Source organism: Anarhichas minor, unplaced genomic scaffold (assembly GCF_050575085.1).
Source record: "Anarhichas minor isolate MPS153535 unplaced genomic scaffold, ASM5057508v1 ptg000035l, whole genome shotgun sequence".
Lineage (NCBI taxonomy): Eukaryota > Metazoa > Chordata > Actinopteri > Perciformes > Anarhichadidae > Anarhichas > Anarhichas minor.
In genome coordinates, this window is record NW_027466481.1 from 68710 (window position 1) to 81200 (window position 12491).

The window sequence follows — 12491 nt, forward strand, 5'->3', positions numbered from 1 at the left end:
TGCACGACTGTTAAATAACAGAATGGTTAAATGCATGAGGGAGCGTTTAACCTTATCTCACTTATCTCACTGCACAGTGCTCTCAGTGAGACACTGTGTTGCCGATGTGTCTTTAAATTATAGCCTTGATTTATATACTGTATACTGTAAATCAACAGTAATCTGCCCTCTGTGGCAAGAGAAAGGATTAGTGTGCCCCATTCAGATCTCCACCCCACGAGTAAATTTATACAGACAAATCTGAATAAAAGCAAACAGTGTGTTCTCACAGGGAAAGTCTAGAAATATCTTCTTATTTTTTGGAGGTCAAACTGCATTTATATTCCAACATTTGCTTCAGAGTCTCTTTGGAGATTAAGAAAGTAAAAGCGTTCATGGCTCTGGGGATTCTTGCTCAGCAATTTCTGAATGAAATATAATGTGAAAACAAACTGCTGCATTGGGCTCCGTGTAAACAAAATGCTTATAAGATAGTTTATCACTTGTGAATAGTCATCATAGAGTTTTGTTATGCTGGTTACGGATCACTTGATCATTTAACAACGCTCTGTAAATGTGTTGTCCTTGAAGCCATCAAGTTAATTTATCCACCTGTTTATCACAACAGTCGATTCTTTTGGGCCGAATATATTTTGTCACTTGCTTGTGGCTCCCGATGTTTCTTTGTTTTTATAAAATACTCAACATTAATACTGATGTTTTTCAATGATTATGAGAAATGTATTATGCACAGCTGCCAAAAAACACTACAGTCCAGAGCACCTGCAGCACAGCCGCACCACACTATACTGCTAAAACAGCTCACATGTGAACTGTGATTCGAATCGTCAGCGTTCAGGGGGCAGTCCTAGCGTGTATTCATAACACACAACACAAGAATATAAGAGTAGGTATTATCCTAGTAAACACTTTCTGTACTTTTATGTGGAAAAACAACAACAGCTGCAACTACCTAAAGCGGACAAAGACTTGGTCGAGTTCCAGCAGAAATCCAGAACTCAATGAAACCCTCCATTGGAGGATGTAATAAAACACGTGCTCCCTCAGAATCTTATCACTTCAAATTGGCACCAAAATGTGTTTTTTTTTTTTTAATCACCCGAAGGGTTAGGATGGTACACCAACTCATACACTGCTTGTTTTTCTGATCTCATTGTCTATATCTAAACCAACAGAAACGCCCAAACTTCGGTGTTTTTTTTTGCCAGTTGAGTCCTAAATCACCATTCTCTGCTTGGCCCAATCTGCTCCTCCAGGAGAATCTAATTAGTTTGGGAAAGTAGGTTCTTGATATCAATGTTCTGAGGCCTTTTAATGGCGATTGATGCAGCTATGATGCGTGCGTAACGATGGCATAACCTCCGGCCGTACAGGGCAGCACCCATAACACATGCTGTTAATTAACACTTCTCGCAGAGTAACAAAAACCTAAGAAACTTTGAGTACTACGGTGAGCGGCCACGCAAGATATATTTTGAATATTTGAAGAAAAATGACACGGTTCATCTCTAAACTAAAGAAGGTCAATTCCTGAAACAATTCAGTAATCAGTAACTTCTTGGAAATACCAAACCATATCCTTCTCTGTCATTATCTGTCAATCTTCTTATAAGCGTAGGTTTAAGTCTTTTGAATCAATTATGTAACCCTATTACGAAACACAATTTTGAGGAGATTCAAATGAACTTAATTTCTGTACAATAACCGTTGAGTGTTAAAAGCGCTCTTGACACCTTATAATGGAGCTAGATATTGAGTTTTCCCTCCTCTCCTGTGGTTTGTCAGTCACCTTTTCATGTAGGGATCCTGCTCTCTCCGATTTCATTTAGAAGACTCCCCCACCGGTCAGTCGTTCAGCCCACAGAGTTTGATTTGGTAGTTTTGAGGATGTGGATTTGTGCAAATAGAAACTGGCATCGTTTGATGTCTCGGCTAGGCAACAACCACCTTCGTGGTCGTCTTCCTCCCTCCTACTGTGGGTTGGAGAAAATTGTTAGGATTGCAGACAGGCAGAAGGACAGGCTTGCGGTGAAAAGATTGCCATTTGGACAGGTAAATGAAAGAGAGTGAAAGGAGAGGGGCGATGGGGATGAAAGAAGTACAGATGAAGGTAATGTGGAGAAAATGGAAGGTTCTAGATGCCACACATATTAGAGAGAGAGAGAGAGAGAGAGAGAAAAAAAAATACACTATTTGATTTATGTAAAATAGCTGCGTGGGAGAAATGAGGTGTGTGTGCTCGTGTGTGTGTGTCTGAGTATTAGTGTGACTGTGTGACAGAAGAGGCTGAGAGCAAAGCAAAGTGCAGAGATAGACAACATGACAAGTCAGGGTGAGATCGGCTGCAGAAATAGACAAGAATTAAGAACGAACAAGCAAATGTAACCAACTTATATTTTCAACGATGTCGAACAGGGAAATAACGAGATGTGCAGAAATGTAAAGTAGGCTTTGATGTCATCCTGCTGCAGTTGGGAGCCGATAAGAATTGATTCCAGTGAACGATGGTCACCCTGGCTTTATCAGACAATAATTGTGCAACATGCTGTTGACTTTACATATTCTCGCTTAATCTTGTTTGTGCTCCTTTTCTATCTGCATGGCTCTCGGGATGACAATGACTATTAAACTACATTGGACCATTTTACATGAAATCGAGTGCAGACATTCATGATCCCCAGAGGATGACTTTGGTGTTCCTCCTGCTTTTCATTGGGTGCTACCTGCAGGTCAAAGTGTTCACTTATCCAGTGAAATTTACCAGATGGACTGGCCCTAGGCTTTGTACAGATGGACGTTTGATGAATCCTAAAGACAGAATCTTCCTCTAGCGCCAGGGTTTAAGTGAAATGACTCAACAACTGTTAGATCTGTTGGCATAAAATGTTGTACCTTCAGGATTGTGTATGGAGACCATCAACATCCCCTCCCTGCTTCCATCCAATGGCATGGCGCTATTAAGGTGACGAAGGATTTAAATGTGCTATATTCAAAACTCAGAGCATTGCCTCCACACGGATCTCAAAATGGTGGTGCAGGTAACAGCGATAACAGCGCCAACAGTGTTAACAATGGCAACAGTACAGACAGAGCTAACAGTGTTTACCTGCAGGGGGAACCGAAAGGTGGGCGCTGTACAAGCGCTAGCCGGGCGTATGAGCTCAGTGCATCGTGGTGACCATGAGTTAGCCAGTGGGGCGCGCTCTAATACAGTTAAAGTCATGTGAGGCCGACCCGGCTATGTTAACAAAGCACAGAGAGGGAGAGCGACTTCATAATCTGCCCAGGTAGACATTACTCCACTATATCTTTACATAACAAATAGTTGTGTGCTTCTATATATATCTTCTGATTATTGTATAAAGAACCTTTAACAAAATATGATTGAAAAATCGAACAAAATGTTTTTATAATATTTGATTGTGTTTTTATGTAGCTATGTCCATCACCACTGTGTCACAGGGGATGATACTAACTATATATATATTCGATATTTTATTAAAAAAGCCAAAATGGACATCTGGAAGCTCAGTGATTAAGCCAAAAAAACATTCCACTGCCATGTCCCTCATCTATTGTCACTATCAAATTAATAATAATAATAATAATAATACATTTTATTTATATAGCGCTTTAAAAGGCACTCAAAGACACTTTACATGGTAAAAATAGAAACAATAAAAGCATTTATAATAAGAACAAAATCTACGACATAACAGTAAGAAAGAAAAATAAACACGAAGAGAAAGAAAGAAAACATACATGACTGACTTTAGAGGTTAAAAGCAGATTTGAATAGGTGAGTTTTAAGTGCAGTTTTGAAAGTGGCGAGTGACGGAGAATGTCTGAGGTGTTGGGGCAGGGAGTTCCAGAGGGAGGGGGCAGCAATAGAGAAGGCCCTGTCCCCCCAGGTCCGATGCTTGGACAGAGTAGGGGGGGTAAGGAGGTTGGCGTCGGCGGATCTGAGGTTGCGGTTGGGAGTGTGACGGTGCAGGAGGTCTGAAAGGTATGAAGGGGCAAGGTTGTGGAGGGCTTTGTAGGTGATGAGGAGAATCTTGAACTGGATTCTTTGCTGTATGGGGAGCCAGTGGAGGTTTTGAAGGACTGGGGTGATGTGGTCTCTGGTGCGGGAGTGGGTGAGCAGACGGGCAGCTGAGTTCTGGATGTATTGTAGTTTATTGATGATTTTGGTGGGTGAGCCATACAGGATGCTGTTGCAGTAGTCCAGTCGAGAGGTGATGAAGGCGTGGATGAGTGTTTCAGCGGCTGCGGAGGAGAGGGAGGGACGGAGACGGGCGATGTTTTTTCGCAAATTAAGGCAAAATACTAAAGAAATATCTTTAAAGAACTTAAAATTGGCCTAATATATACTTGGGAATTTGTCTCGGTAGCATCAGGTCATACATGACGATACAGTAACTTTGATATTTTTATGTGCGTGTGACCAGTATTATTTTATATTTTGAATATATTATACATAATATATTATGTATTTATATAGCATAACCCACACATCAGTGAAGCAGTTGAAAAGTTCTCCACATACAAGAAATTATTTTAAAAGACCCCCAAACTGAAGAATTGAGGACAAATTACAATGTATACATGGAGATGTATTTTGTGGCCGACCCATTTATTGATTTATAGGCACGCAGTGAGGTTTGTAATTCTGTTCTGTGAAACATGAGAGCCATTTGTGGTGGTGTTTTCCTTCTGCTGGCCGTTTCAAAAGTCACTTCCATCATACAGTGCATGCACATGAATTTCCCTTGATGACAGTGATGCAGAGACACCCTTCAGTCCTGACGTTTTATTGAGTTTTGCAACGTTTGGTCGAGGGACTGGGCAGTGGAGGACACGGACAAAAACAGGCGATACCGTCAGTGTTTGTATTCAACATTCCCTCTGGTTGTTGATGTGATTTGTTGGTGCTGCAGTGATTAAGCAGGCCAGCCAGGTCACCTGTGCTCTCTAACTGTACATTTACACTCTCTCTGTCATCCATCAAGCGTAGGACAGGAGTTTATTCCCTTACTGACCAATTCAGTGCATTAGGCACCGACACGCCGACGGAAGTCAATAAGTGCTTTGTTTGTTTAATGCTCGCTCCTCTCTATCCGTGCATCTCCCGATCCCTCTCTTCAACATGCAGACTGTTAACATTCGCCCCATCTGACGTCCAGACAGAAAATCTATCTCTCAAGTCTCTCGCCCACTTCGTCAACCTCCTCCCCTCCACGGATGAAGGTGTATTTGAGTTATATGTGTAGCAGTAAACGCAGCGGCAGTGCTGGTGAACGTGTGTGAACCGGCATGGTTTTTATTCCTGCCTCGCTCACCTTTGACCTCTATCTCGCTCTCATATTCTTTGCTGCCCTCTTTCATTCCTTCAGGCAGACTGTCCTTAACAGCTCTCCTGTAGCTGTTAATTTCCACAATGGCCCCCGTCTTTCTCTCCCCACATCCTCTCGCTCTACCTGTGTCTCGGCGAAGCAATTTTTCCATCTGTCCTCATTTTATCTTTGAATGTTTCCATTCCCCCCCGATGGGGATTAGAGTCTTACCTGTGGACCTTTTCTCGTTCTCTGTCTCTTAGATCATCGCGCCCGGCGGAAGAGCATAGCCACTGGGAAACAGCCCAGCATGGAGGTCCCTCCCACTGCCCCAATTCAACCCTTCCGACAATCCGTGAGTAACCCCCCCTGTTCCCGTCCCCGCTCGCTGCCTCCGTCCCTCTCGCTCTCCCTCCTCCCTCCTCCCGCCCTGGGCCCGCCACACACCTGTGGCCGCCGGGCCGGCGGCACCCCGCCTTACCCTTTCCCCCTCTCCCTGGCTGTCTACCCCTCCCTCACCTTGTGCCGGCAGCAGCAGCGAAAGGGCTCCAGGAAAGGGCCCAGCACGCCCCCCATGCCCCGCTCGCTGCCCCTCTCCCCCTCCCTTTCCTTTACCCTGCCCCACTCGCCTGCTGCCTTCTCCTCCTCCTCCCCCTTCTCGTACTGGGGCGGAGATTGGAGGGCTGCTGGGTTGAGTCCAGTGGCAGGAGGAACGTTTATTGCACCACTGCCCCCTGTTGAGGTATGTGACACAAACATGGCTGAAGCAGAGACATTGGTTTCAGCATTTAGGAAGCCTGTGGCATAGAAACATCTTTTGTTTCCTTCGTTTTATTTACCCAGGATAGTCTCACTCCTCTCACTTGTGATCTCTGAAGTCTGAGTTAACTCATATTCACAGAATAGTTGGAACGGTACACCTCAAAGGGCCATGCCCTTGTGTGTTTGCAGGTCAAACTATTTTCAAATGCATGCTGTAAAGTATTTGTTCTACAGTTCCAGGCAGTCTTTGGTCTTCATTTCCCAATGGTACACAAATCAATTAATAGACTCTTGAGTTGTGTAATCTGCATTAATGTTTGTCAAAGTTACTTAATTGTTGTGTGGTAATGCCGTTTAAATGCAGATACATTTAAAAATTCTGCACTTCATTGCAATCCAATGAAGTGCAAGCAGAAGCAAACAAGAGGGGAGGAAAAAATCAATAAAAGACTAAAATTAATCATGTTGCCTATTTATAGCTGATCATTATGCAAAAAAAAAACACTTTTGAAAAACAGCTTTTCAGTTTTATTTAGGTTTCATCTTTTTGTCTTTTTGTGCCCTGTAAAGCACTATATATATACAGTAAATATATAATCAAGTCTGCTAATAGAGTTTCATCTTATGATAAATAAATGAAAACCAATGGCTACCTGTAACGACAGAGAAGATTACAAATGGTTGACTGTGATCTGAATTAAATGGGACTTGTGGTAAAAGGGTTAAAACACGCAAAAACTCCTGGTATGATTCTTTAATGTCAACAAAAGTGAAGTAATGGAAACAAATGTCGCCGTTGTCTGTTTTTCATACTAAAGACAACTTGAGTGAAAGAAGAGAGAAGCTGGCAGCGAAACGCATTCCGTCTGCGGACAAAAATAATCTGTTTATTGTTTTATTCATGGCAATAGAAACTCAATCACAAGGTATCAAACGTGCACATAAAAGGGCTTAAAGGATAGATGGGTGGCTTATTAAGTCTGTGCCAGTGTTCTTTGTTGCCCATCTCCTTTCCATTATCTCTTCTGGTGTTTGCACACTGTCACTGTAACTGGAAACGGCAGGAGTTGTTTTTTCTCCCTTCACAGGAAACTATTTGCTGCCCATTCACTGCTGCAGCATGAGAAACAGCTTCCACAGACTTGAGAATTACAGGAGCCAGATTATCCATCAGAGTACAAGTGAAGCCCCACTTTGGCTTGGTCAAATTTTTTGTGTTTCATTATTATTGCATAGCGGGGGATGAGTGTTTTCATATCAATATTTCAGATTGGATGAACAACCCTGAAGGGCCGGAGGTTGCAATTATCCTACGTTTTTCTTTCTGTAAATCACAGGACACATGAGGGTAGAAATAGAAAAAAAAATCCCCAAAAAGCACATTGCTTGGTGTAGTGGTAAACCTGCATATACCCATTTACCATTACTTTATCCCTAAATATAGCCACACATACAGTATGTATCGGTGCACATTATGCAGATCACAACTGCAGCCAATAATGTTACAATCTTTCATGTAAGCTGTGGCGTTAACTCATTTGATCCTAAAAGTACTCTATTACAAGAGAAAGTCCTTCATTGAAAATGTCACTGACGTAAAAGTATGCAAGCGGCATATTACTGGCAAATCGAATCTAAATTGTCAAAAGTTAACATACTCATATTGCAGGAAAAATCTCCCTCCAGTGTATTTTAGCTGTATTACAACTATTCATTTCACTATCATTTAATCTGCAGATAATTGTATGAAAAAATATATAGTAAAAAGTAAAGTACTCAAGTAAAGTACCTGTTTTGTGACATCCCACCACAGCTATTACATGTGGACAGAGTGACTTTGTGTCTGCAAACATAGCCACTGAAGATGAAGTCCCCCCCCCCCCCCCCCCCTTTTTTTTACCACTATTACCTCCCTTTATTGTGGTTTATTGTGATTCCGGCTTCTTTCTCTCCCTCTATGTCTGTACTGAATGCTTTTGCTCTTTGAGACTTAAAGTGTCAGTCGGAGTGGCTAATCAAATCAGATTTAGTCACGCAGGCCATTAGCTTGGAACCAGCAGATGGAGCCAAGTCTTTAGTCATATCCTCAAGACAGGCTTCAAAGCCATTTGACTCATGCCAGATGATGAGGTGTCATTTCCCTCCAGTCATTCTCCCACTCAGTAATGCTGTTATGCTATAGGTATATAAATGCTATTGCTGTGAGTCTTCAGGATGCACCTGAGAGCTGAAGACATGAAGCTTCTTTCAGGCACATAAGAAAGAGAAACCACAAAGGGATATTTCACGCACGCTTTGAGTTCTCAAGTTACCGTCACAGCGTTCAGTTCAAAGTTTGAAGCATGAAAACTCAACATTTATGGTCTGCAAACGTAACAATGTCATTGTTTCGGTTTAATAAAGCTATTAGTGGGCTGAAATGTCATCCGGGTGGGAAATGTCACATCTTCTTAATGTAGTTTTTTCCAAGATATGTATAGAAGTGACACATTATGTTGAAATATGAATTACTAATCATGACAAAGTAAAATATATTTCTTTGAACAAGTAAGCAAGTTAAATTAACCCAATGTTTGGCAATTTTCTCACTTGCTAAGAACTACTTGTTTCACTTGGTCCCCTTTCAATGGAGCAGTTTGCAGGACACTGTTAAGAACTGCATGCTCACGATAAAGTTGTGGTTCAAGTCCAGTCAGGTTTGCTGTAGGCAGGGTGGTCCGGCATACCGGCGGTCTTTCCCAATACCTACGATGTGTTCCTGACAACTTGAGTGCACGCTCACACACCACAAGGTCAAGTGTGTCCCACGTCCGAAAAGTACCAACGCACAGTACACTTAATCCACAGTTGATGTGCACTTTTTCTAAGACGTATTCAGAGCTAAATGTATCCCACAATTCACCGCGTCTACTTGGGCAACACCAGTCCTTTTGTTGGCGGTAGTAGTACGCGTGTAGGCAGGTTTTAGGACCGACACCAATCAGCAGGCATAAAAAACTTAAAGCTTCCGTCATGTAGGATTCAGTGTAAAACATATTGATTATGTCGACCACGCCTTTAAGTTTGCACTTTACTAAAACTCAAGTGTGGGTATTGGGACGAACCCCAAGTCGCGTTCTCCCGTATAACAAATGATTGACTGCTTCAGTGTCTCAGGTTGTGTCATTTGATCATGTAAGGAAGCTCATGCAGGACAAACTTGATCTGCTGAGCTTGTTGTTGGACTGTATGGCTCACCACTGCCCACCACAGGATCTGATACAACACTGCAGTTCCCTTGTGGCAAGTGGACATGTGTGGGTGTGTGATTTCTTGTTGATAATAAATGTACCTTGTGCTCTCCCCCATCACACATCGCGTGTTTCATTTGTGTGTCTCCATCTGATTTTGTTGTTACTTTAAATACATCTCACACTGACTCCATGGGAATCATTATCATCATACTTTAAACATTCTTTCTCCTTAAACCATACCCGACTCTCTCTCCTCACCGATCAACTCATCTTCTCTAACTTACTTTTGCCACTTCTTCTTCTCTGTAACTTTGCGCCATGCACGTCCTCCCTCTCTTCCTCCATCTGTTTGCCCTTCTCGTTGTTCTCCTCCTCCACCCGCTCCAGAGTTTCCTCAGTAGAAGGCTGAAGGGCTCGATCAAGAGGGCTAAGAGTCAGCCCAAACTGGACCGAACCAGCAGTTTCCGCCACATGATCCTCCCCCGCTTCCGCAGTGCCGACCAAGACAGGTCAGTGAGTGAGCGTTGCATTTATGTATGAAATCAAATTTTTGTCTTTTTCTCCCAGACGGCTTGTGTCAATGTGATGGCATCACAAACTATTTACTTTCCCTTCTACTTACACAATATGAAGCTTCTCTCCCTGATTGAAACAGGAAGTTGGGATGGGGCATAACACCGTTAGTGGTCATTCAAAAGTGTAGAACAATATATTCAGGAAAAGATGTGAGTTTTATTAGACAAGTGATTTAGAAGGGGAGGCTGCTCAGAAATGAATAATGATATTATTGTTTTAGGTATATAGAGTGTGTGGTTATGATGATAATGGTACATGAAAATGTCAAATCTCGACCTCTTTCTATCTCTTTCTCTCGGCCGCTTTCTATCCATCCATCTCGACCTCTTTGTATTCATCTCTCTCTCCATCTTCCTATCTATCTCTCTCTACCTCTTTCCGTCTACCTTTCTTGACCTCTTTTTGTTTCTTTCTCTCAACCTCTGTCTGTCTGTACAACTCAACCTCTTTCCGTCTACCTTTCTCAACCTCTTTCTGTTTACCTTTCTCAACCTCTTTCTGTCTCTTTCTCTTGATCTATTGTCTCTTTCTTTTGACCTCTTTCTATCTCTTGCTTTAGACTTCTTTTTATCTTTTTCTCGACTTCTCTCTATCTCTTCCTCCCGAACAATTTTTTATCTGTCTCCCTCAACCTCTTTCTCTCTTTTTTCAACCTCTTTCAATATATACTATTCATCTCTTTCTCTCTATCTCTCGCAACCTCTTTCTATCTCTTTCTTTTCCCTTGATCTCTTTCTATCTCTTTCTCTCAACCTTTTTTTTTAAAATCTAATTCCATCCATCGCTGCTATACATTGTTGTTTATTTTACACTCTCAGTGTCACTTACAATAAAAACACTCGGCACCATCGCTGTTTCTCTGCCGGGCGTTGAAAAATCATTTCCCTCTCTCCATGGCAACCAGCAGACAGCCATATGGCGGCTGTACAGACCATAATGAGTCAGTGGGAGATTTGCTTAATTATACCTCCTCTGTATCATGTACTTAGTTGTAGCAGCACTGGCATTCGGCAGGCACAGCAGCACAAGAGTTACACTGGTAGTTTCTGATGGGAAATGTTCTCAGAGTGCCAAATTTGGGGTTTTTGCAGAAGTTTGCTCTGGAAAGTTTTTATTTTGAAGGAGAAACAGGAGATATATGACAGAATACACTTTATGAAATGTGAATTTTCGAGTTTCCAAGTAATGTTGTCTTGCTGTTTAACAACTAAGCTACATTTTAAGTGTGAAGTCAGCCTTGTGTGCTTTTATTATTACATTTTATAAACTCTTCCATTGAGTTAAGCCTCTTTTGCACAAAAACAAAAGAATTACCTCTTCAACTTCTCTTTATCTACAGCTCCACTTTGATGAATGGTATAGATGTCATGAGAGAAACAAATGAGGGAGGATATTTAATACCAAAATATGCCCTCAATTGGGAAACAGTACTTCATTAAAAAAGGACTGGACTGTGTCCACAGTAAGTGTCATCAAAAAAATACCAAACAGTTTTACATTTTCACAATCAGAATTCCCTAAAAACCAACATAATGTCTTCAAGATTGTTGGTTTCATCCAACCAAGAGTCCAAAACCAAAGCTATTCACTTTCACTGTCATATAAGATGAAAAACAGCAGCCGCACATTTGAGAAGCTGGAACAAGATGTTTGACTTTTTTGCTTTAAAGATGACTACTGTAATAAATTGTCAAAATAATTGCCAATTCATTTTCTATTGATAAACAAATGAATGAATCCAGGAATAGTTCTAAGCTTTAACTTTAATCTTTTATCTATAAACTCCCACTAGACATTTACAGCCGAGTTATTAAACTCAAACTTCAAACGTGAGCAAGGTCATCTTGATAATGTAAACACAGGGCAGCAGTGCACTCAGGAGAGCGCTGCGACCTTTCCTGAGCCAGGGGTCGGCCAAGGTGTGCTTCCACATGATTTATTCATCTGGGAAGGTTTTTGGATGCCTGTTATCCCCGGCTGGTCTGAGGAGACAGAACGGGCAAAATAGTCAAGAGCCGAGGTTGAATGCCATTTTCTCAGCTCTGGATGTTTTCTGTCAGGCATGTCGGCGAACATCTGCAGCTTTGATCATTATGATTCCCTTTTTTTCTATCTTTGTTCATCCAGAGAGACTTTGCTGAGAAGACATGCTGTTTTTCCTCCATAGTCTGAAATTCACACAGCCACAAACATGCCTCTGAGCTCCCAAACAGGCTCTAAAACAAGGATATACTGTATTTTTCTTTACACATTTTTTGTTCACAAATGCCCAATGGGTTTCAGAGTTCCCTTCCCTTACAGTACTGTAGGTCACCCTGTTGTATAACTCATACATAATTATTCTGTATGTCTTAGCCTGTTTTATCAGCAGAGTTTCAGTGTACTGTGATGACCTCCATGTCCTGTCAAGCAACATATAATGTTTATGCTGTCGTTCAATAGTTTCAAATATGTTTCAATACAGCATGATGTATGATTTAGTAAATTATGGTCCCATTTAGAGTAAAATAGACCATAAAGCAGAGTATGCTTTAGGGCGTGTCTACCTTGTGATTGACAGGTCGCTACCACAGTGTTGTCTGGTCCG

The 12491-nt window shown here is 41.7% G+C and overlaps 1 protein-coding gene across 1 annotated transcript in view; it reads left to right on the forward strand.

Moving 5' to 3' along the window:
- Window positions 1-12491, forward strand: part of syngap1b (synaptic Ras GTPase activating protein 1b) — a 90493-nt gene that overhangs the window by 44386 nt on the left and 33616 nt on the right. The window contains exons 3-4 of the mRNA XM_076106848.1: window positions 5597-5688; window positions 9716-9837. Coding sequence (XP_075962963.1) covers window positions 5597-5688; window positions 9716-9837 — 214 coding nt within the window. The remainder of the gene's footprint in view (window positions 1-5596; window positions 5689-9715; window positions 9838-12491) is intronic.